Source organism: Notolabrus celidotus, chromosome 15 (genome assembly GCF_009762535.1).
Source record: "Notolabrus celidotus isolate fNotCel1 chromosome 15, fNotCel1.pri, whole genome shotgun sequence".
Lineage (NCBI taxonomy): Eukaryota > Metazoa > Chordata > Actinopteri > Labriformes > Labridae > Notolabrus > Notolabrus celidotus.
The window spans coordinates 7139697-7165376 of NC_048286.1; the positions used below are offsets into that span (position 1 = coordinate 7139697).

The 25680-nt window shown below is 38.9% G+C and overlaps 1 protein-coding gene across 3 annotated transcripts in view; it reads right to left on the minus strand.

The window, feature by feature from the left end:
• The window catches only part of esyt2a (extended synaptotagmin-like protein 2a), a 59967-nt gene extending 34511 nt beyond the window's left edge, over positions 1–25456 (minus strand). For 2 of the 3 annotated variants that reach the window (XM_034703223.1, XM_034703219.1), the window contains exons 1-6: positions 25213–25456; positions 23687–24075; positions 7627–7668; positions 4128–4262; positions 1684–1760; positions 1131–1203 (exon numbers count right to left, since the gene is read on the minus strand). In XM_034703223.1, the coding sequence (XP_034559114.1) occupies positions 1131–1203; positions 1684–1760; positions 4128–4262; positions 7627–7668; positions 23687–24067 (708 nt within the window). In that variant the 5' untranslated portion in view covers positions 24068–24075; positions 25213–25456. Of the gene's footprint in view, positions 1–1130; positions 1204–1683; positions 1761–4127; positions 4263–7626; positions 7669–23686; positions 24076–25030; positions 25128–25212 lie in introns of all 3 variants that reach the window. The other variant, XM_034703222.1, reaches the window with a different exon arrangement.
• Between the last annotated feature and the right edge of the window lie 224 nt (positions 25457–25680).

Genomic DNA, 25680 nt, shown 5'->3' on the forward strand with positions numbered 1-25680 from the left:
GTATCCAAAAACATTTCACAGAGGAAGAAGAAGCTCTCTGTTTTAGAAAGTGGTGTAGTCTGACATTTCTTAAAATCCGTTCTCCTAGAAAATGACTCATCCTAAGTTTTAAGCTGAAGTCGTCCCCGTCTGAGCCTCTTATGTCTTCAGCAGTCTATAAAAAGTGCTCACACACAGAGCAGCGCTGCAGCTGTAAAATTTAAGCCAAACACAAAGGCAAATATTGACTCGTAAGCCTTGTTGCTTCTTTTCGTAAATCTTTCCAACTCCTCTCTCCTCTTACTTTTCCTCTGATCTCTGAACAGCAAACATGTCCTGATCCTGAGCCAACAGCAGAGAGGATAACGTCTCCTTTATCAGCTGCTGAGTCTACACATTATGTAAAATCTGTCTGTGGAGGGGTCACAGGCTAACACAGAGGTCAGGGTCAGAGAGAAAGGTTTCCCATGGTAAAGGTAAACATCAGTGATGGAGGGCTGTCTCGTTATGATTTTGACTTCTGAACAGTAGCACCTTGTTTCTGTCTCTGCTATTTATTTTAATGTTTTCATTGCTCTACTTTATTCTGATTTATTTTTCCATTAATTTTATTTATATTGGGTTTGAAGGATGAGAGGATGTCAGGGTGACATGCATTGCATTGCACTGGCTGTGTTTTTTAATGTCTGTACAAAACACATTCAATTGAATGAAATTGGTTGAATTGATCTTAAGTCTTGTAAAATATATTAGTATTAAAATTCATGTTTTATTGCCCAAGCTTTATTAAGGTTTTGAGAAAAAATGAAGACAGTTAGGTCTGAAATAAAAACAAGCATAAAAAGGGAGAGGTGGATGGTACAGGTTAATCTTGCAGTGTGAGCTCTAACTATGCAAGTACTTAATGAAAGTGAACTGAGGTATTGTTTTCTCTTTGAAATCAGTTAAAAGCATGTTTAAAAGAAGTTATAGCATATTGGCTCAAACCTTTATCTAAGCCCAGAAATCACTTAGATTCCCCTTATTTATAAGGATGTGGAGATAAAGAGAGAAGCTCAATTAAAACTGACCTAAAAGGACAAAACTCAGTGAAAACACTTCATATATTGTGACCCTAGCTGCCTTAAATACAATGTTTGCTGCAGCCGTACCTGTATGCTTTTGATTCCAGCTCTGCAGTAGTATTTCTTGATGTCCACATCGATCTCTGTGTTTCCGACAAAGCTGAAAGCAAAGAAGAAGAAAATGTAATCAGAGGTTTAATATTGTAATGTGATATTAGGGTACAAAGCTAGCAATACATAGATGGAATATTGGGTTAGAGTTTTATGTTTTGCTATAGTCTTAAACCAGAGACAGCAACAGTAGAAATATTATCATCTTAGTAAAAAAGTGAAATGTAAAATTCAAATTTAAGAAAATTTGTTTATAGTAGAGAAATAATCTTTGTAACTTTTGAAAAATATGTATTTTAATGGATATAAAGGCTTTGCAATGATCTAAGGCAGCTGGGCGCTAAAGTTGGTGTTAGTGAAGCAGGAGTATGTATGCATTTGTGACTATTTGCACTACTTTAACTACTCCTTCACACAAAGGATACAGTTTTGGGTTTCATGAGGTTTTTAGACATTATAGAAAAAAACTACATCCCCAGAAAACATAAAGGAAATGAGCATTTGTAAATGTAAGAGAGTTTCTGTTTACCTGACCTGCAGGTCCATGATGACCTGCCTCTTGTCCACGTTCTCTGTGTAAACTTTCACCCCGTTCACTCTCAGCGGCTGCAGAAACATGAAACAGATCCAAGTGAGCAAATCTTAACCCAGTCTGACATAACCATGGATTACAAATGTGGATTCAGACACTCCATCCAGAGAAGGATGGATTCTTTTCATCCCAGAAAAAAAAATGAGATTAACTCTTTAAACAAGACAAATCAAGTTCATACAAGTTATAAAAGTAACAATAGCAACACTTAGACCTACAGAAGCTTTAAGCAGCATTATTAATTAAATATACAAGTATGCATTTCTTACACGGTGGTTTAATGAAATGTCTCTGTGCTTGGCTCTAGAAAAGATAACAGATACACTTAAGATACAAAGAAAAAACTGAAATGATTGTTTTTGGAGGAAGAAAGGTTAAAGGTTACTGCTCAGCTCCAATCTGCAACAATGAAATGTTCAAACCAAGCCAGAAACCTTGGTGTAATCATAGACTCAGACCTTAATTTCAGCAGCCACATTAAGACAATTACAAAGTCTGCAGACTATCACCTTAAGGATATATCAAGGATTAAAGGACTCATGTCTCAGCAGGATGCAGAAAAACTCGTCCATGCATTTATCTTTAGCAGACTAGATTACTGTAACGGGGTCTTTACAGGACTCCTTAAAAAGCCCATCAGACGCCTGCAGCTCATACAGAATGCTGCTGCTCGAGTCCTAACAAGGACCAAAAAAGTAGACCACATCACTCCAGTTCTTAGATCCCTACACTGGCTTCCTGTCGGTCAGAGAATAGACTTTAAAATCCTGCTGATGGTTTATAAAGCACTGAATGGTTTAGGCCCAAAATACATTGCTGATCTGCTACTACTTTATGAACCACCTCGACCGCTGAGGTCATCAGGTACTGGTCTGCTTTCAGTCCCAAGAGTCAGAATGAAAAATGGTGAAGCAGCGTTTAGTCGTTATGCACCACATATCTGGAACACACTCCCTGAAAGCTGTAGGTCTGCTCCAACTCTCACCTCTTTTAAATCAAAGATTAAGACTTTTTTATTTACCTCTGCCTTCCTATCTTAGCTCATTTTAACCCACTTTAAATTAAAATTTTAATGTAATTTTTAATATATTTCTAATTTTCCTTTTCTTTTCTGTTTTATCATATTTGTCATTTTAATTGTGTTCTTTTCTGAATGTCTCCAATGCTTTTAATGTTTTAATGTAAAGCACATTGAGTTGCCCTCGTGTATGTATGTATGTATGTATGTATGTATGTATGTATGTATGTATGTATGTATGTATGTATGTATGTATGTATGTATGTATGTATGTATGTATGTATGTATGTATGTATGTATGTATGTATGTGTATTCCTTTGGTTATCTTTATTAAATACAGACAATAATAATGTTATAAAATTTTGAAATTAAGGTTTTATTGGTTTATAGATATATATATATATATATATATATACATACATACATAGAATAGAACAGAATGTACTTTATTAATCCCAAAGGGAAATTCAACATATGTTTATTGAATTTTATATATACAAGTATCTCTTGAATGTTTCCAAATTGGATGTTAGATGGCTTTATATCTCAAAGTTTACCCTTTAACCTGTTACCTTACCTTATATGCATTTCAATAATAATAAATTAGCTTTTATCGCTGTCACTATGTTTAAGATTTATAAACTGTAATAACAACAGTTTACCTCAAAAGAAGTAGCTAAGTTCTCTGCAGAGATTGTTGTGTCTTTTTTAGAGGTGCAGAGGTCAGACTACACATTATAAGCACATTCATAGGCCGATCCAGCAGAGGAAGGATTTCAAGACCTGTCTGCACCGAAAATGGTAATCCTGTGTCATAATGACCAACAATTGAGTCCACATCTTTGACACCTCACGACCTCCTGACAGAAGGTCTAGCATGTTTGATTTCTCTCTGCTTTTTACCACGTGTTCCATTACATTAGTGATGTTGACCAATGAGAGAGCACACAAGCAGAAGAAGACTGATGAATTTGGTCCTGCAAGAGGGAACCATGAGACAGAGGAAGAGTTTGTCAAGCTCATCTATGCCTTCATCACATGACGTGACCTGGAGGACACGCCTCTCTTCTTTCCAACATCATTACTTCGGTCCTGATTATTGGTCGGGTGCCACTATGTAGTCTGTCGTGTCTGTCAGCCAAGTCATGACACAAATTTATGTCTCTGTGATCCCCTAATCTGTCACAGTGGCCATCGTAGCAGAGAAAAACATGGTGCAGTCTGACCTCTGCATTAGTCTTCTTTTCTGGCACAATTCGGATTCTTTGGCTTTATGTTTGAACTCAGTTTATGTTCAAATTACTTAACAAATGTGGTTTATTTAGAGTAAATATAACCAATACTGTCTGTTTGTCTCATCACCTTATCGCCCATGTCGATCTTGGTGAAGCAGAAGGAGCCGAGATGAGGGTTGGCGCCCTTCACTGCCGGCTCGATGGTGTCTCTGAACAGCTTCTCCACGAACTGGCAGATGAACGGCCACATCTGTTTCACCGTCTGGAGAAAAAGAAGAGGGAGAGAGAGAGTGTCAGACAGAAGTATAGAGTCCAATTTCAACACTGTATGAAGAAGCTAAGATCTGTTTTCAGACAAAGCTGGATCCTTGTTCTTAAGAGTTTTTGTCTTTGGCACTTACATTTTTCATTTCATGGTTATTGTGCTTTCTTTCTCAACATTATTCTGCATTTGTTTTTTCCCTCACACACAAACATGAATCTCTCTACTATATCAATATTGGAGTTGGAGTTGGCCTCAAAATCCAGTATTGATCAGGCTGTCATGTAGATCTATTTACACATCAACACATAAAAGAAGTGTCAAACTCCTGATGTCTAAACGGAGCCATGTACTGTGTCTTCTGCTCGGAGGATCAAACTGAAGAATAATAAGTGGAACCTCTCTTTTATCTGTTAATATGCCTCACACTGTAAGGGCTCCGAGATCAGAGTGTTTCTCTCCCCAGAGCGTTAAACTGCTGCTCAGTGACCCAGAAAAAACTTTGAAGAATTTTTACAGGCGGAGAGAGGAGATGAGTAGACGGCATAAATCTGTGTGAGGGAAACTGAAGGAGTATTCTCATTTTTAACCATCCGTGATATTAAGGAGAGGTCTCTGAACTGTAGAAAAAGAACTGAGGCGCTTTAGGAAACTGAAATTCTATCAAATTAAAACTTATATTCATAATTTCCAATTGTTACTGGACAATTTTCAATATGATAAGATATACTACAATACCAAACAATGAGATGCTATACTGTACCAAACAATATCAAACAATACAATAATAGACAATCGGAGACAATACTACACATATCAACATGATGAGTTACAATACGATACAATACAATAAAATACAATGCTACACACTTAATCCTTGAGACACTACTACGTGATACACCACTATTAAGAACAATATGATACAATAGGATACGTACAATATGACAGGATATCATGAAGTGATATGATACAGTACATTTCAACACTATGCCATATCATACGACAATGTGATACTAAACAACAAAGTACCACGCAATGAGTATAATACAACATGATAAAATATGAAACAATAAGATAATATATATGACACTTTCAGAATCAGAAAAACTTTATATTCTTTAAAGGAAAATTTCCCAGAAATAGAGTAAACAATACAACACAATATCATAATTACAGTTCCATAAGAACAAAACTATGCAGTAAAATATTTTTAAAAAATACAGAACATTGTGTTGTGTTAAGTTATGCTACATTACATTACGTTGAGTTGAGTTACGTTAAGTTGAGTTACGATAAGTTGAGTAACGTTAAGTTACGTTACGTTACGTTACGTTAAGTTACGTTAAGTTACGTTAAGTTACGTTACGATAAGTTGAGTTACGATAAGTTCAGTTACGTTAAATTGAGTTACGTTAAGTTCAGTTACGTTTTCAGTTACGTTACGTTGAGTTTTGTTAAGTTGAGTTACGTTAAGCTGAGTTACATTAAGTTCAGTTACGTTAAGTTCAGTTAAGTTAAGTTCAGTTACGTTAAGTTCAGTTACGTTAAGTTGAGTTAAGTTAAGTTGAGTTACGTTACGTTGAGTTTCGTTAAGTTGAGTTACGTTAAGCTGAGTTACATTATGTTACGTTAAGTTCAGTTGTGTTACCTTAAGTTCAATGAGTTACCTTACATGACGTAGCAATACAACACTTAACGTTGAATTACCTTACGTGACGTTACATGACGTAGCAATACAACACTTTACGTTGAATTACCTTACGTAACATTACATGACGTAGCAATACAACACTTTACGTTGAATTACCTTACGTAACGTTACATGACGTAGCAATACAACACTTTATGTTGAATTACCTTATGCAACATTACATTACGTAGCAATACAACACTTTACGTTGAGTTACCTTACGTAACGTTACATGACGTAGCAATACAATACTTAACGTTGAGTTACCTCACGTAATGGCAATACAATACTTTAAGGCACAACACATTCAATTCCCTATATTAATGTACCATACAGTACAGTACAATATATTATGATATCATACAGTATTCTTTAACAGTGTGAAATGATTTTAAAATGATACTTAATGGTAAGATACAATAAGATATGATACGATTTCCATCCCATTCAATCCCATTCCAATCCATTCTATACGATAAGATACAATTCCATTCCATTCCATTTGATACAATACGATACAACACAATATGATATGAAACAATTCCATTCCATCCTAGCCCATTCCATTCTAATCCATACGGTACGATATGATACCATACCATAACAGAACTATACCATACCATTCAATCCTGGCCCTTTCCATTCCATTTGATACATTACAGTACAGTTATGATATACTGGTAAACAGTTTTGTATTCAGTTCAGTTTGTACTCAGGTGCAGTATGGTATGGTATGGTATGATATGGTATGGTATGGTATGGTATGGTTTGGTACGGTACGGTACGATACGGTACGGTACGGTACGGTACGGTACGGTATGGTATGGTATGATATGGTATGGTATGGTATGATATGATATGGTATGGTATGGTATGATATGGTATGGTACGGTACGAGACGGTACGGTATGGTATGGTATGATATGATATGGTATGGTATGGTATGGTATGATATGGTATGGTACGGTACGAGACGGTACGGTATGGTATGGTATGATATGATATGGTATGGTATGGTATGGTATGATATGGTATGGTACGGTACGAGACGGTACGGTATGGTATGGTATGATATGGTATGATATGGTATGGTATGATATGATATGGTATAGTATGGTATGGAATGTTACCATGAGTTCTGTGATTTCCACTCCTGGTATCTCTCCATCTTTTCCCTTAGACAACCTTAATATTCACTGCACAGGCTTTGAAAAATATACAAACAATACATCAGGGCTGAAATTATGGATATCATTTTCAATATTGGATATAGAGATATCCTTCTTCTGTCTCATCTAAATCCATTTACTTCTTCCTGGAAGACCATCCTAACATTTACACTAAGTGGTGCTCTTCCTGGGTGTAGCTCTCTTTCTATATCTGCCAGGGCCTAAGGGTCTGGGACAAACTACCTGAGGGGAGATCGAGTCAGTGCAATAAATAAATAAAGGTTATTATAACATATCAGGCTTTGGCTCTCTCTCTCTCTTCCTCTCTCTCTGAGGATGCTGCAGCACTGGGTCAGGGTCTTGCAGAGCTCCAGATTCAGACTCTATTAATAAACCCTACCTGTCAGTCTCTGTGAGCTAACAAGCTTACAGCTCTTGACACAGAGCAAACCACTGGACAGAACAAGAGGAAGATGACATACTGTGAATGTGAGTGTGTTTTTACCTTATTCAGCCACTCCACTCTCTCCACGTCTGGATAATGGACCTGAAATTAGAAAAAGAAAGGAGAAAGTAAGAATCATGATTGCAATAATTTTTAATTAAGTACCTTCTGCAAGTAAAGTAAGCGGGTTTGAAGACAGCCTTATTTTTTCTGCATGGGTGTTAATAGGGCTTCCTGGGCTTTCGGAGCCAGCCTCAAGTGGACACTCGAGGTACTGCATTTTCTTGCATTAGCTTCATTTTTCAACATCCAAGGTTGGCGCTTGAAAGGAAGCAGCTTCTGAAGTTTGGATAACGCACTTTGTTAATATTTGAGTGACTCTGCAACTTTTTACCGGTAGCACATGATCCAGAAGTCAGCAAAACCCACAAAATACAAAGATACATCAATTTGGGAACCATAACCTCAGCACAAAATGCTGTTAATGATGCATCTAATAGCTGCTGTGATATTTCAGAATCAATCAACGATGCTGGTACAGCTAAAAAACAATGACTAATGTATTTTGATTTATCCCACAAAGTGCAGGTATGCCTTTCTGTTGTATAATGGATGATATCCCACTGAGATCTTACTGTAAGCCGTTTAAGTGGCGGTGTGCATCAGCAGAGTGCTGACTACCTGCCTGACAGGACGTAGAAAAGCAGCATCAGGGACTAAGATAAACCTTTAACACAGAGAGGATTCTGCAGACACACAGAATCCACCATCTTTAATTTTGGCATTATATAGAGAGGACATTTGGGTGGACCATGAAAAATTAATGCATATGGTTAAAATATACAGTTTTGTGCTTCAAGGCTACGAAATATATACTTTAATTCACCATTTTAAGTACAGTCTCATGACAGACAAATAACCAGTTATGTTATATAGTGTGCTGCTTTTTTATATAGAACAATTTATGTCTTGTGCTTTTAAAAAAAATTAATATCATGTTTTTTTATTAAAGGAACAGTAATTCTCTACTAAAAAAAGTTTTAAAACACTTTTAAATTCTTTCTTTCAACTCTAATTAAAGTATTTCATAGAGAAACTGTTAACTTGAATAGTCAGTGGTCTTAGTCTCTAACCCGAACCCTTAGTATTTGTCAGTGAACTATATCCCTAAACCTAACCTTCAGGCTTGTTCAACACCTATTGCCTCACCCAACTCTTACCCTAACCCTAACCACTCTGGGTTCTTGCCTAACCCTAACATTTGTAAAGAAAAAAACAGCTAACTAACTAGCACATCTTTACTCTACACATGAGGTCATTGTTTCTTTTCTGGCACACACTCACATTAGAGTATTGCATGTATCACAAGAATGTAAGGTCACTCTTGTTCAATACACACACAGCTCATGTGTCTATGTGTGACACATGAAGCCATCCAGGAAATATACACCAGACAGTCATCGTGCACCCACAACCATGCAGTGTGAAACATAAACAAACAAGTGACACAGACGTCAGCATCACGTGGTGATTATTCAGAAGGTACGACAGCTTCTATTTCTGTAACACAGGTGGCAGAGTTTCTATCTGGACATATCTCATGTATGGATGGAGAATAAAAAGTTGAACTTCTGTTGCCAGGAATTAAGTTAACCTTGGAGATGTATTGCTGCCTGTTACATAAAAATAATACAGAAATAAAGCACCAGAGGAAGTCAAACTACCTAACAGTATTTGCCTTTATTCTGCCAGGACACATAATGCACTGTGTCACAATGTCATGGGAATACATGTAGCACCATAAATGACAAGAAAAGGCTAAAGTTGCATCAATTATTATCACTACTTTCAAGTCAGGTCTCGAGGACAGAGTGTAAAGTCAAAGGAATGTATCCGAACATGTAAATGAAAAGCAAATCACTTCTCGCCTGAGTTCACACTTTGAACACAGACGTTTTCTAAAGGTGGTATTTACAGTGTAGCTGTAGCAGACACAATCTGTCCCTGTTATCCTCTGTGGTGTACCTGAACCACACGGCGCCGTCAGCAACACCAGCTGCATCTGTTTCAGCTTCACGGATATCAAAGCAACATAAAGGAGTAAAAAGAGGAAAGAATGACTCATCTGGCTAATAAAACAGGCAGCTGCAGTCACATCATTTCTCCTCATTGAGGATAAACAGCAAAGACAGAGAAAGTGGAGTGGAAAGGGAACAATACTTAGGCCGGACAGCAAACAAGTGTTTTTCACAGGAGGTGAACAGGAAAGTTTGGGGGTGCATACAAACTAGCTAACATGAGTATTAGAGCCTGTGTCATATTTTTTGTTTCATGTGTGTGAAATGTCATCCTCATACCAAAGGCTGACTTCTGTACTGCACACCGATAACAAACTCGGTCCTCTTTAGAGCAGAGGACACAGTGTCCATGATTTCCAAAAAGAATGTCATACTTTGATTTGTCAGACCACAGGTCAGTTTCCACTTCGCCCCAGTTCATCTTAAATGGACTCAGGCCCAGAGAAATCACTGGTGTTTTCTGGATCATGTTTATACGATATAGATTTTGAGTTGAGAAACAGGAATTGATATTAATGCCTTTAATAGTAGCTCAGTCCATAGGGACTTGGCTTGGGAACCGAAGGGTCGCCGGTTCGAGTCCCAGCATGGACGAAGCTTGGCAAGTGGACTGGTGGCTGGAAAGGTGCTGGTTCACCTGCCTGGGCACTGCCGAGGTGCCCTTGAGCAAGGCACCGAACCCCCAACTGCTCGGGGTGCGCTGGTTGACGGCAGTATCCTCACTCTGACATCTCTCCCTAAGCATGTTCACTGCATGTGTGTGCATTTGTATGTATATACCAAAAAAACTGTACGTGTAGCATGTCCAAAATAGCATGAGTGAAAAAATTTAATTTCCCCCCTGGGGATCAATAAAGTACCTTTCTTCTTCTTCTTCTTTATATGACCTTCAAAAGCAAATGAGACCATCAGGATGAAGACTGATTATTTATAGGGATGCACCGAAAATTTGTCCACCTAAATTTTTCGGCTGAACTGTGCATTTTCGCTTTTCGGCCGGAAGACTTTTATCACCAAACCAACACAGACAAAACAGAATTTTGTGATGATGCAAGCAAAAACTGCAGCCGGAGAAGGAGAACAGAGCGCAGAAAAAAGGACTTGTCTCTCTGAACTATGAGGGGCAGGCACCCTCGTTTTCTGATATATTCAATGAGATCCTTGATTTTAGTGAGGTTAGTACACAGTCATAGCCATAAATGCAATGGTAGGGGAGACATTTGTAACATTTTTGACATTCCTGTCTATAACTTTGTACTAGCTGCAACTAAACTGAGCATGTGCAGAGTGAATCAGGTGATTCTTAACTTGTTCCTGATTGGAGCAAGTGCAAGTGTTACAACTGATCCATGTTACAACTGTCCCCGGTCTCCCTACTCATAATTGTCATAATCATTTGTTTCGATATTTTGGTGTTTTGGTGTTTTAGTTTTCGGCTTTCGGCCTTGGTTTCCTCATTTTCCTTTTTTGGTTTCGGCCAAGAATTTTCATTTCGGTGCATCCCTAATACAATTATCTTTAATATCTAAATTCGCTGGTGGGGGGGGGGGGGGGGGTAGATTTCAGACAAAGTGGTTGATTTTCTTTGGCCAAAACAGCCTGTTTATCATTGTGTGTTTCTATTAAAAGTGACATAAACAACACCACTGAAATGAGCAGAAAATTATACTTCACTACAGATCTGTCAGGACTGGGGCATCCCTTGTTGTCCAGAATGTGTGTGTGTGTGTCTCTCTGTGTCACGGCACGTCAAATGGGTGAGTCTCACAGGCCAACTATGTAACAGCTGTTTGGAAATCCTAGCCTCCCTTAGCCACACCTCCCATACAAAGCATGTGAGTATGAGAGCAAGAGAGAGGTGTGGAGAGGATTAAAAAAACTGTCGACAAGCACTGGAATTCATTAATTTAAAACCCAACAGACAAATGAAAAAGAAACCTGCATTTCCTGATGGCATTATAAATGTACTCTGTCTGGTAGTCAGTCTAAGTCTACGCCAAGAGGACAGCGGTTCTCCTCTACAAGGTGACATTGAAACAGCTAGGAAACCTGCTCAATAAGCGTCTGCAGAAGGGGTTGAAAGGTGCAGAAAGAGGAGACCCAAATGACAAGACGGTTTCTCCTTGCTGGGGTCTATATATAGGCTCAGACAGAGAGAGGAGAGAGCTATTGAGGATGTGAGGAGGATAAACTGCAGGCAGGAACTGCAGTCGAGGAAATCTGTATGCACTACTGTACTGAATGACACACTGGCTTCCATTGGCGGTAATCCAACAACTATTTATATATTTACAAACAGATATCAACATGCAAGTGCTTAAAATCTGTTCTAAATCAAACATTTTACCTGAGGGACAAATCTGCTTTATGCTGTGCTGCGACAACTAATTAGCATTTCCGGACTCCTTTGAATGCATCAGAAATGATCCATCTGACCTTCATTTAACAAACAAAGCATTTTAAAAGTTGTTTCTCCTTTTCAAGACAGACCTGACAAAGCTTGAACTCTTGACTTCATACAAATCTTCATGAGGATGTTATATTGGCAAATTTAAGGCCTGTTAATTCCAGTATGAAAATCAGTTACTTTTTCAGGTTTATGTCGCTAAAGTAAGCTAGAGAGAAGCCTCTGTCCACTTCAGAAATGCTGTGCTCCTGGAATGTAAAGAACCAAGAAATGATAGTGCTTAGTTTTGCAGGTTTATTTTGGTAGATTATGCCAGAGTGAAGCCTCTGTCAACTTTAAATTTACGGTGAAACGGAGACCTACCAGAAACAGATAAACAGGCGCTGCCCCTAGAATGCCATGGAGAAATGATGGCGCTTTTTTTGCATGTCAAATTGCAACTTGTACTGTTTATCACAAACGTCTAGCTACACAGGAAATCATCATAGACTGTAAATAAAAATGGACAGCGTTGCTCCGCCTCTTCCCGTTGTACAGTTCTGAAGCCAAAAAATCCCTCTCCTGGGCGCCGCCATTGTGCAGCCAGAGCCTGTGAAGCCTTTGTAATAAGCTCCGCCCTACAGCGCAACATCACAAGACGCTGCGTGCCCTTTGAAGTTTCGTTCTACGGCGGCTGTGAATCAAAGGAAACCCGGAAGTAAAACCCCGTTTTTTAAACTCTAATAACTAACGAAAAAGAAACTTTTCAGGAAAAAGAGGCCTTGAACACAAAACAGTCAAATACTAAATACATATAACCACAGCATACGGATGTGAGAAACATTCGTACGACGTGTATTTATTTTTTAAAGTTTGACTGCTCCCCCATTCAAATGAATGGGGGAGACGGATTTTTTGACCTATACTGCAGCCAGCCACCAGGGGGCAGTCACACTGCTGAAAGCCTCACCACCAGGGCCGTATCCGGCACGCTTGGAAATCATACGTTGGCCATCGTTTCCTGACACATCTTTATACCAGCTAACTTAAAACATGTTAATTTGTCAGCGACAAGAAAAGCTGTTACTTTCTCTTGATAGCTTGGCTAACATTAGCCACATTCTCCAAATTCATTTGTCAACATTTACAAGTAGACTGTAATCTTGTACTTAGACTTGTACTTTGGATACATTGTGCCAAATTTGGACTGCTAGGTGTTTCCTTCCTTTTATGCTTATAGGTCGGAATTGAAATTTCAGATTAAACAACTATAGAATGAGTCACTTGAAAACATCCCTACTATCGATGTTGGATAAACTGACAAAACCCAAAAGTTTCTCTCAAGAGTTTTAACTACAGGGTTCTGTTTTCAAGAAATACAAATTAAAGAAGCTTTACTTAAAAATGCAAAGTGGTCCAGCAGAAAGAGGACTCCTGAAGCTTTCTGGAGAGAGTCTTTAAAGTTAAAAAATGTTTTTTGATGTATTCTAGCACTCTGGTTTCAATAAAACAAGTCATATACTGTATGATGTTTGTTACGTTGCAGGAGTTGTAGGAGCTCTTGGAGCATAAACAGTAAAAGAAGCATCAGTCTCTGTTGTTTGGCAGATTTAGAAACCCTCAAGTGAGGATTAAAGTTAGCAGCATATCAATCTTACAATAGCTTTCTCTTTTGCAAACCTAATGTGCTTGAAAACTGTTCTAAAAGAAAAGCAAACATTTATAAACTCTCTGTAAGAGCAGTTCAGAGCAGCACAAGGCCTGTCTGTTCCTCCACATTGTTTCCATACTGGGCTGTGGAGCAGAGCCCCGCCCTGTAGCACTTCAAAAAGATTGGGTGTAGCCCCACCCAGCCGGAGTCATACGAGAACACAGAGACTGAGGGGAGGAAGAAGAAGGTGGAGGGAAACAGAAACTGACACAGAGAGAGAAACTGTTACTCCGCAGTTGTATTAACTTTGAAAAGCTAATGAGAACAGTCTCAAACCACAAATTTAACATTTAACCTCTCAGGCTGAGGGTTTATCTGGGTACAGCTGATTGTTTACAGCACCACAAAGCTTCATATTCGTACAGTTGCATCATCACATCCACACCCAGGAACTGCCCACTGAGGACATACTCCTCCAACTCGAACATCTACATTATTAATCTGAAAGGTTTCAGAGCTACATAAAAACACAATATGCTCAATGTGATGCCTCTCTGTTTTGTGGTTTGTGAGCTTTGTACTGAGTTGTTGGCAAATACTAATGATTGAAGCTCATAACATTACGAAATGAGTCACTTGAAAACATTCCTATCATAGATGTTGGCAAAACTGACACAATTTAAAAGTTTCTCACAGGACTTTTAACTGAAAGGATGCTACACATTAAAGTAGCGTTACATAAAATGCAAAGCAATCAAGTGGAAGTAGTGGGGAGGCAAAAAAAGCTTATTTTTCCCTAAAGCTTACTAAAGAGAGTCTTTAAAGTTTGAATTAGCAACAGTTTTGGATGTGCTTAATGTTAATTTTTGAATAGAGGTCCCATTTAGAGTTGAATACAAAACAAAGCAGGGTTGTTTTTAAGGCGTAACAACCTGTGATTGACAAGTTTCTGCCAAGGACACATGAGGGGTGCCTTTTTCAGCTTTTAGTTAGACTGAGTACGTCTAAAGGAGTAAGCTCTTTTTTATAAAAAAAAAATCAGTAAACTCAAGGCTGATAAAAACACCAGCTTCATCACATTTTTTCTATTTTGAAAATTTTGCGACATCACAAAATTACAGAAATCCATTGTTGTTCATGTTGCTATGAAAACAGGTTCTTCCCTGGCAGGCTTAAAGAGACAGTACCTGATATTTCCTGTGTCAGGCAAAGGCTGAAGTGAGGGTTTTCACACTAGGGTGAGATGAAAAAGGAGTTTTTAAAATTGTAAAAGAAATTCAAAGCTACTAAAGAGGTTTCACAGAGTGGAAATATAAAACTTGATATGGCCACTTTAAACTAGCCAAAATAAGAATCACAAGCTGCACATTTGTAGCGCAGCTAGCATTAGCTGACGACAAAGCATTTTTCAGAGAATTCTATTTATAATTAGTTATTTGAGGCTATCAAAAGGGCCCTGCCAAGGTTGCCCCATACTGCACACATCCGATCACAAAATGCCCAATTCATCAGCGACCACTGAATTCTAGCTTCCTCTTTTAACAAAAGAAGGTGGAATCACATCATCTGTCTACAGTCAATGGTTTGTTTCAGTTTTCCCAGTGTTACCCTTTGCTCCTGTGCAAATCCTCCTCATTAGATGAGATTTGATAAAGCACTCAAAAGTGCCAGGGGGTCCTGGTAGGACAGACGTTTAAGACCCATGACCACAAGGACCCTGGATCAGATTATACAGGGGCTTTTTGTCTCTCTTTCCTCTTTCCCTGTGTTTCTTTACTGAATCTCAAGTTAATTTCTCTAAAAGAAAAAAGAAAAAGGTTAACCACGCCAAAAGCCAGAAAAATGTGTGTTTTATTGAATTGCTTTTAACTTTTTCAATGGTGTGCTGGTATGAGTCGACTAGTATGAAATATAAAAAGAGACATCAGGCTATTGTGAAGACATGCAGCAGGGTTGCGGGAACATCCCTGCCTGACATGTCAAGCCTTCATTGAGCCATGACCCTCAGCAAAGCCTGGTCCATTGTGGCTGACCCATGCCATCCTCTTTTTTGTGAGTTTCGCCGGTTTCCCTCAGGTCGCAGATACGCAATGCCAAAAAGCAGTACAAATAGAAAAAGAAACACTTTTGTCCCGGTAGCAACTAGTCTGCTTAACGATGCCACATAACTATTGTTTTTATGTTTTTATTGTTCTAAATGTTTTAATGTTGGTGTAATTTGTTGTACTGTTTTGTTTATGGCACAGCTGACTGAGAAACAAATTGCCCCCCGGGATAATAAAGAAACTTTGAACCTTGTACCTTGAAAAAACCTTTGAAAGCTTTAAACGAACTTTTGGGTAATTTAGCGCCCTCCAGCCTTACACGTCCTCTGCTGTCAGGACAGAAGGAGATGTTGACATCAAGTCCAAATACTTGACTGACATGACGCCAGACACATGTCTGTCAGCCATCATATCCTCTCTAATATTGGTGTTAAGCTCCACAGGAATGTTGTTTTACAAGAAAAGCCTGTCCTCAATATCCGGTAACCTGTGTAAGACTTCCATACCATTAGTTTACTAACCCAAATCCCTTAGTGTAGGAACGCTGCTGCAAAGATTTAATCATATGTCTGCACCACTGTTGCAACATTACTCATCAGGCCTTGAATGTCACCTGTCTCCTGGGATGACCTTGGTGTCCCTGCCACTAATTTCTGATTTCAGTAGTAGAAGTAGTAGGAGTAGGAGTAGTAATAGTAGAAGTAGTTGTACTAGGAGTAATATTATTTGTAGTAGTAGAAACAGTAGGAGTAATACTAGTTGTGGTAGTACTAGTAGAAATAGTAGTAGTAGTTGTAATAGTAGAAGTAGTAGAAGTAAAAGTAGTAGTAATAGTAGTAGTAGTAGTAGTAGTAGTCGTAGAAGTAGTAGTAGTAGAAGCAGTAATAGAAGTAGTGGAAGAAGAAGTCGTTGTAGTAGTAATAGTAGTGGTAGAAGTAAGAGTAGTAGTAGTAATAGCAGTGGCAGAAGTACTAGTAGAAAGAGTAGTAATAGTAGTGGTAGTAGTAGTAGTAGTCATAGTAGTAGTAGTAGAACAAGTAGTACTAGTAGAAATTGCAGAAGAAGTAGTAGTAGTAGAAGTAGAATGCACGTGTTTCTATCCACTGAAGGGCAGAGAGGGCGTTTTATAATGTTATATTGAGACCCACATCCCAGGTGCCCCCCCTCTGAGCACATCACTGTGTTACAGAAGAGAACAGGTTGTTGGTGGTGTTCAGTCCAAACCGCAAAAGTGAAGAAATTATTCTGAGTTAAAAAAGGATTATTACAACACTGCCTAAGAAACATACATGGTGGTAAATTCTCCATCTGTGTGTCAAGTGGTTTTCATGACTCACTGTTCCGGGGTGAAACTCAGCTGTATTACTTCACACACTCGTGAGCAGACAAAAACTCGATCTGCTCCTGAAAAGAAACTCTGACATGCATTTGTCTGTATGTGGATCACTGAAGGGTTTCACTGCAGAGTCCGTGTGTCTTGACTAAAATAAAACTGCATTGTTACCTCAGGCAGTCTTGGCCTGTTAACTGTGAGCTGCTGCCCACACTGCCTATCAAACCTCATTCTGGGAATATTTCTCTGAGAGAGCAAGCCACGAAGACGACAGGCTCTGGACCAGAATCCATTTTTCACTCATGGTCGCGGTTTGTGTGCCAGGATTTCTGCAGATGATGTTCATTTTGTTGGTTTTGTAAACAGAGTGTATGCAAGTTTGAAGCATTGCATGTTTCTCTTGCTTAAGTTTGAATAGAAATATAATGGAATAAGACACTTAGTCCGTGAGACAACTGAAAGAAAAGGGGAGGAATTCTTTACAAGCATAAATCTGAGAAGGAAAAAATATGTTATACGCAAAAAAAACAATTATAGCTTGAATTTGAAGTATGGAGTTCTGGGTTGGCGCACAACTATTATTATTTCTCATATCTATACTTTCCATAAATAAATCGCCCTGTGTTTGCTTTTCATACTGTGTATGCTCATAAAAACCTGGTGCAATTTTATCCATGCAATAACATACCTTACTATCGATTCAGAAGATAGAAGTGTAGAAGTGAACATAGTATATTTCATATATTTTACTGTATCTTATTTCATATTCATCTAATCATTATTAATATTATTTAATTGTATTTAATTGTATTTAATTTAATTTTCATTTTCATTTATAATAATAATTTTTGTATCTATGTAAGCACATTGTTGCATTTTCGTGTCCCGTGTTGTAAGCTGCTGGAACAAACAAATTTCCCCCAATGGAGTATCTATCTATCTATCTATCTATCTATCTATCTATCTATCTATCTATCTATCTATCTATCTATCTATCTATGATCCAGTAGTTGTTTGTTCTTTAAAAATGTAGATGGTTAAACTTCCTGTGTTTGGTCTGTCCACCACCCAAAGTTCAGTCTGCAACACCACTTTGCCACAGTGGCCTCTCTAACCACAGTGGACTTATTTTTCGTAGATTTCCAAACTGCAGCCGTTTACAGGCACAAGTTCGAATAATTATCATGTATACAGGGGTATTAATAACCAGGTTTCTCTGTGTGCATGTTAACGCCATATACCTTATAAGACCAAGGATGTGGCTCATGGAGCGCTGTTGTCCTAGCAGTCTTAGCATGCTCCCCAGAGGCTATAGCCCTCATCGCAGAGGTTGCAGGTTTGACCCCAGCCTCGACCATTTACTGCATTTCCTCCCCCACTCTCTACTCTCCACATTTCCTGTCTCTTCAGTTGTCCTGTCCATTAAAGGCGAAAATGCCCAAAAATATAACTTTAAAAAAAAGGATGTGGCTCATGGAGCGCTGTTGTCCTAGCAGTCTTAGCATGCTCCCCAGAGGCTATAGCCCTCATCGCAGAGGTTGCAGGTTTGACCCCAGCCTCGACCATTTACTGCATTTCCTCCCCCACTCTCTACTCTCCACATTTCCTGTCTCTTCAGTTGTCCTGTCCATTAAAGGCGAAAATGCCCAAAAATATAACTTTAAAAAAAAGGATGAGGCTCATAAGCAGGATACTCAAGTCTACGTAAACGCAATCATTGAAAAACGAATTGATATTAAATCAATCAATCTTTAAAGTGCCACACAACAAACGTTATTTAACACTTTTACAAACAGAGCAGGTTTAGACCATACTCTGTTCTATTATTAACAAAGACCCATCATCAAGAAAGGATAAGATCCAGTCCAATCTTACTGACATTCTGATCTCTTCTTAATCCACCATGAGCAGAGCACTTTGCAGCATTTAGCAAGGGAAACCTTCTTTTAACAGGCAGAAACATTGACCAGAACCAGACTCATGTTAGACACACATCTGCCTCGACCGAGTTGGGGTTGGAAAGAAGGATAGAGGAGAATAAGAGATAGAGAAAGCGATGATAGTGATGAGAGGGACAGTAGAAGTAATATATAATATAATATTCTATTTCAAGAATACAAAAACATTTGTCCCTTTCTGAAGTTTCAGCCTTGTGTTTGGGTTTAGGTCTCTTTGCTGGTGAAAAAAAACTGATTTCAGGCGAAATCAATGACTTTCACTTACCAAGAAGTAAGTTCCAGCTATACAAAAGGCTCCTAACGGTGGTCGGTGATGACTTAAGCACTTTCTTTCAGCTTCCAATCATTGAGTTTTGAGGTGAGTGTGATAAAGGTGGGATTGATAAAGTATCTTGAATGCAGAACAGGCACAGACTGTCAGTGTCTGAGTGTCTGTCAGGAGTCAAAGTTCACAGCTGATTGTTTGGCTGGTAATCAGAGGGACACGTTTATCCTCTGACTGGCTTTCAGTGGATCCTCTGTTTCCCTTTAATCAAACAAACAATGAGCTGTCAGTCATCACTGTTTGGTTTACACATCCAAATGTTATTAGCCGCGCTGTTGCAGGTTTAAACCTCTGCGACACAGACGTGGTGACAGAGACAACACAGAGACAAAAGATAAGCTCACTGACTCACAACACAACAAACACGACAGCTGCTCCACAGCAGCATGTCTCTGCTCGCTGCAAAGCTGTCTGCGTTGTTGCTGAGCTCTGAGTTTCTCAAGGTCTGTGTGATAATGGACGTGATGGTGGGAGGACGCTGTGTTTGGGTCGGCCTGGCACGCTGCCATCCACTCAGCTCCTCACAGATTCACTGCATCATCATCAAAAATATCATTGCATAACAGAAGCATCCTTATCACAGAGGTACTGAGTGTCGGTTGCACAAGCCTGGGATTAGATGAACGCCAGGCTTCAAGGCAGAGAAATGCTTTACAAGAACATAACAGATCCTAAATGTTCAGACTCCTTGTAATTCTGAAGACTGAATTAAACATGATGCTGGAGATCAAGCATCAGTTCTCTGGTGCTGTAAAAACTCACCTTCAGCTAATAATGTTGAAATATAGCTCGACCCAAATTCACAACAAACAGAAAACAGTTAGACTGATATACTGAACAGATTGGCCGATATTATAAGCCAATATTTTCCTATAACAGATATCAGTATTTGTAAATGTGTTCAGACATTTCCTGATTTGAAAACGTTTTTTTCGTGACATTTGTTGTGGAAAACAAACCTTCGTAGGGCTGGAATGAAATATTAATTCCACAATATCGCCGCCATGACTTTTGCGATAAATTATCATAACACTAGCGCCAAAGTTGATATTTCAGAATAATACGGCTCTCAACACAGATTTCAATTCAAATTCGACCCACCGCATCACCACTTCATGAATCCACTCAATGGCGCAATTAACAGTAATCTTGCACTTTACCATTTTCTTCCGATTCTCTACATCATGATATCATTGTAATCATCTGCAATGTATTTGGTATTGTACTGCATTGTTTCTTAATGTAAGTTATCTTTCTGTGTTGAAAAAAGAAGCCAATTCGGAAGTGCAAAAAACTACCGTTCTAATGGTGTCCACTGGAGGCTTGCTCCAAAAGTCCACCAATCCCCATTAACACCCGAGTTAAAATCTAACCTCCCATGGAAAAGATTACAGATGTATCAGTTACTTATTATCCGTCTTTAATACTAATTACCAAGCTGTGTTAAATACTTGATTCTGATTGGTTAAAATCCAAGTGATTGATTGGGGCGCTGGTGGCCTAGCGGTCTAAGCGCCCCACGTATAGAGGCTACAGTCCTCGTTGCAGAGGTCGCTGGCTCAACTCCCGGCCGGTCGACCGTTTGCTGCATGTCATCCCCCTCTCTCTTCTCCCCACATTTCCTGTCTCTCTTCAGCTGTCCTGTCATTGAAGGCAAAAATGCCCAAAAAACATCACTTTAAAAAAAAACAACAAGTGATTAGATCTATATAGCAAGAGCAACACGAGGGACAACCATGTCACACACGTCACATCATATAATCTGCAGATAGGAGTCCAGCACATTTCACCTCTGCCTGTTGACATTGGTAAAAATGTTAGTTCCTGCCTAAACATTGTGGCAAAAACATCAACTTCAATTAGCATCAAACTGCTTAACATTGTGGCATAAGTGTTAGTTTGCATTAGCATGGTATATCAGTAAGCTAAACAATGGATATTTTGATATTCTGTCATAATGCATATCAGGCAACAGCAGCAGAGCTGGTGTGAGCATCTTTAAGTTTCAGATGAGTTTCAGCTCACCCTGTAAGGATTCTAATTTGAATAATCACCTGCCAACTGCACATTATCTCTTACATAAGTAAGGATAATTTCTGTACATAGCCCATTGTCAAGTTTACAGTTGTATGCCATCATTTGAAAATGGTCGAATAACATATAAAGAACATTTTTTAATTTATGAGTTGGACTCTGCTGGATTATAACCAAACAACTCCTATTTTTGATTTGTCAAAAATACTGTTTTCAATCATTAAAGAGGAATCAAAGCTAATAATAAATATGTGATTCCATCAAATGAGTTACCATGAAACTGTGATATTCTCTCAGAAATGATGTACACTGAAAGTAATCACAAGCATTGATTCTTGTGCTCTTTAACCATAAGTAATCCTGCAGATATGGCGTATTTGTGGGATTTATGAGGTTTCAAAATGATGAATGGTACCATACATTGCTAAATCGAAGCTTTCCATTCATTACCATGCTCTAAACAAGCTCCCTGGAAAACGCTGTGCTCATATGAATCTCTACCATCACGTGCCACACTAACTTATTTACAGAGTCAGCTCTGAATGTTATTGGTTTGCTGACATCCCTTCAATACACACCCAATGGTAGTCTCCATTCCTCGCATGCATACAACTAGTAATTTTGGTTGGATGAGCTTGCCACATGTAATAACCAGAGAATGAGTAGACCGAGAAAGAATGGCAGCTATGTGGGAGGCGTGCGCCCTGCTGTCGCTCCTCTTCATGCTGGTTTCTTATCGTGGCTCAGGGAAACCTGCCTGCTCTCTGACAGAGAGACAACCACACCAAGGGGATGGATCCAAAGAGTGAAAATCAGAACATGTTTCATGGCTTTCCTTCTAAAAGAGTGCCAGCCCAGAGAACCTCTGCGGGGCTCAGAGGCCAGGTGTAAATTATTCATTGAGGACGACCCAGCTCCTTCAGGTGGTTAGCCGGAGTGAGAATATCAGAAAGAGTCCAGCATGGATCAGATAGACCAACTGATGGTGGTGCACTCGACAAAGGTGGACCATTTGTGACCTTTCAGACAGCTATCTATGAGACCCTAATTATTCAGGATTTTTATTCATTATCAAAGATGAACTTCTACAACTTTTCAAAACCTTTTCTACAACATTTTACTCCGTCCATGACTTTAAAGTAATTTAAAAACGGTAGATCTTATTTCACCAGGCTGTAAACATGTTTATTCCTTTTTGAATGGGTGTGTATGTGGCTTCTGGTGCTTCTGGAGCCAGCCTCAAGTGTACGCTAGAGGAACTGCAGTTTTTAGCACGTCCGCATTAGCTTCATATGGCTGGGGGTTGTCGCTTGGTTTTAGGATGTAATGTCATTTGGGAGTTTGAGAGTTTGGGAATTACCAGCCAACAGGAAAAAAGAGTTACAGGATCAGGGGGAAGATTTTAGTCATAAAGCAGAAATTTAGCAGCTTAATGCCACTATTTTAAAAGCAGAACCATCTTACTTTTAAAGTCATCTTAAAAACAATTCATTTGATTGGGCTGTTGTGCAAATTCAAATTACTATGATTTCCATGCTTTGATAACAGTTGTTCTTGTTTTTTGACTGTTCTCATTGAATGACAATGGGAACCCAGCTAACCACAAACAACATTTGTTTTGTCCTGCAGAGGAAAATAAATGTCAGAGCTGATGGCACTTTTTATCTTTGGTTTTCATCATCATTCTCTTTGTTAAAACACGGCTACACCTTCTGATTAACATCTGCTAGACACTACTGCGGATGACGTATTCACAATGTAGTGACATACATTCAAATACTTGGTGGAACATGAGTTCTCCAATTTGTGGCCTTTTTGGAGTATCAGATTTTTTTCTATTTGACACCAAGTGCACCATCTGAAAATACTCTTTTCCACCAATAGTTTGTCCTTCCTCTTGGGAAATAAGCTTGTGTGTCTCGTGTTGTTCCTGATGCAGTTTTAACACCCAAAATATAAGAGTTTGGAAATCTTCATCACAAAGCCAGATAATGAAATTATAGGGTACTGACTTGATTTTTGAAATGGGAAACTCAAAACACTTGTTCAATCTTAAGGTAGTTGTAGGGAAAGTGATAGAAATGTGATATTTCTTGAATAAGGATAAAAATAGTAAGCAGTGGGAAGAAACTACATTTACATTTCAGCCAAGGCAGGGTATTAAGTCAGCTTTATCAGCCACTTTGGCAAGCGAGCAGTCTGTGTTGACATCCAATACTTGATGTTGGCAGAAGAAAGAAGTCCAATTACAAAGCGGCGATTACTCGATATTGATAACACAAGAACTGTAATAAAGCTGGAGGGACTTACCCATGGTGGCAGCTCAGTAGTAGGCATGCTTTGCTTCACTGCCTTCTCCTCTTGCTCCAAGAATGCTAAGGCACGGTTTATCCTGTTGTCCTTATCGCCATGGTTCTTCCTCCAATAGAACAACATGGCGAGTCCAATCAGAACCCAGCTGAAGCTGAACTCAAAGTATCCCAGGATGTAAATCGGGAAGATGATGGCAAATGTCTTGCCAAAATTAATCCACATTTGGCTGACATCTGTCAGAGCTGACTGTGGTTCTTCCTCCAGCTCTTCTGGGGACAGAGGTGGGCCTAATGATGAGCTCACCGGGCTGCTGGGCGCTGCAATGGGTCCATTCGTCCTGGCACCTGGTCCAGTTGAACCCTCCATCCTGTCACTCATTTCTCCCCCTGGGTAAACATTTTTAACATTTCAAAGCATATGTTAGTGTTTTAACACGCAGAGCGCTTCAACAAAGTGCAGTTGTTCAACATAGCAAAGTACAGGCCTCAGGCTGCAAGATTTAAAGAGCTTCAAGGGAAGGAATTAAGAGCATGAAAATCCAACAGGCTTACTACTGAACATCATTTTTCTTGTATTCATTTCTTGGTTAGAAGTGGAAAAAGCAGAAACAGGTGGAAAACAATCATAAACCTTCCAATAAAGTAAAGACACTGAACTAAGTTTTATGTTAGAGATAATCTGGAGAAAAAAGCATGACATGTTAAGAGAAATCTTTAAAACTTTTTAATCTAGTACCTTAAATACATCAAAAATATATTAAAAGAGGATAAAAAGATCCTACCCCAGAGGCCCCATGTTAGACTATCTCTTCAACAAGCAGGCAGTAAAAAGTGAATAATATATAAATTACTAATTTATATCTAAACCTAATCATTCTATTTGTTAAGGTGAGTTAAATCATATTTGTTTGGTAATGTTTTCATTGCCTGTATTGTGTACACAGGCTGCAGGCAGAACTGTCAGTATGAAGAGGGCACGTCACACGAAACCCCCTTTGAAAATATGACATTTTTAGTCCACTGGATTTTTAGGGGGCGTACTGCTACAATAAACTCCTAAAACAGAAAAATACAAAGCCTATATGTGTACTCTTTAATTCGGCATGCTTACAATATATCTTTACACAATCATTTAGTTGTGTTTTAACTTTTAAAAGTGCTACAGCCGTTTTGCCCAACGTCCTCAGCAACCAAAATAAACCCCCGTGACAGACAGGAGAAGTGTGAAGCCGTAACAAGAGATGGTGATTCTCAGGAATACTTATTGTTTTGTTTGATTTAAGGCATCCGATGAACAGATACTGGACTACTTGATCTAACTATAACATATATTTTCACTCACTGTGTGGTTAAGTATGCCGCCAAGAGCTGCAACTCCTAAACTGCGAGGTTTTTGAACGGGGTCCGTCGTGACGTTCTCTCCTCAAAGTGACACGTATCTGAGATTCAAGCACCAGCACTGCGTAAACCAAACACTAGCGAGGAAAACAACTACTTCTCTCTCAAAGTACGCAGCACACTCACCTTGTTCCACCAGCTACCTTCACTCTTCCCTGAAAAATAAATAAAAAATCACTTCACCAGCCCGATCCTCTGCATGTCGGCCAGGTAAACTCTGATAACCCCTTCAGTCTCCCCTTCAGTATATCCTGCTGTGAGGACGACTCGTCTGTCTGAACAGAGCCTGCAGGAAACTGTCATCGCGGGAAAGAGGTCAGCCTCAGACATGGAGGGAGCTTCAAAACACCAACACGACAGTGGACCTGGGCGCCATCTTGTGTCGAGGTAAAAACTGTAAAGTTGAATTTTGTGTTTCTATTAAAAAGTCAAGGTTTTACAAATAATTAAGTGTTATTTTTCTGTTTTTAAAGTTTAAAGTTACATGTAAAGTTTAAAATGTATAATCATTAACTTTTGAAGGGTTGTAAAAAGTACTACTAATTAGAGGAAGCCCTAAAAGGACATGATTTCATACATTTTATTTTCTATGTC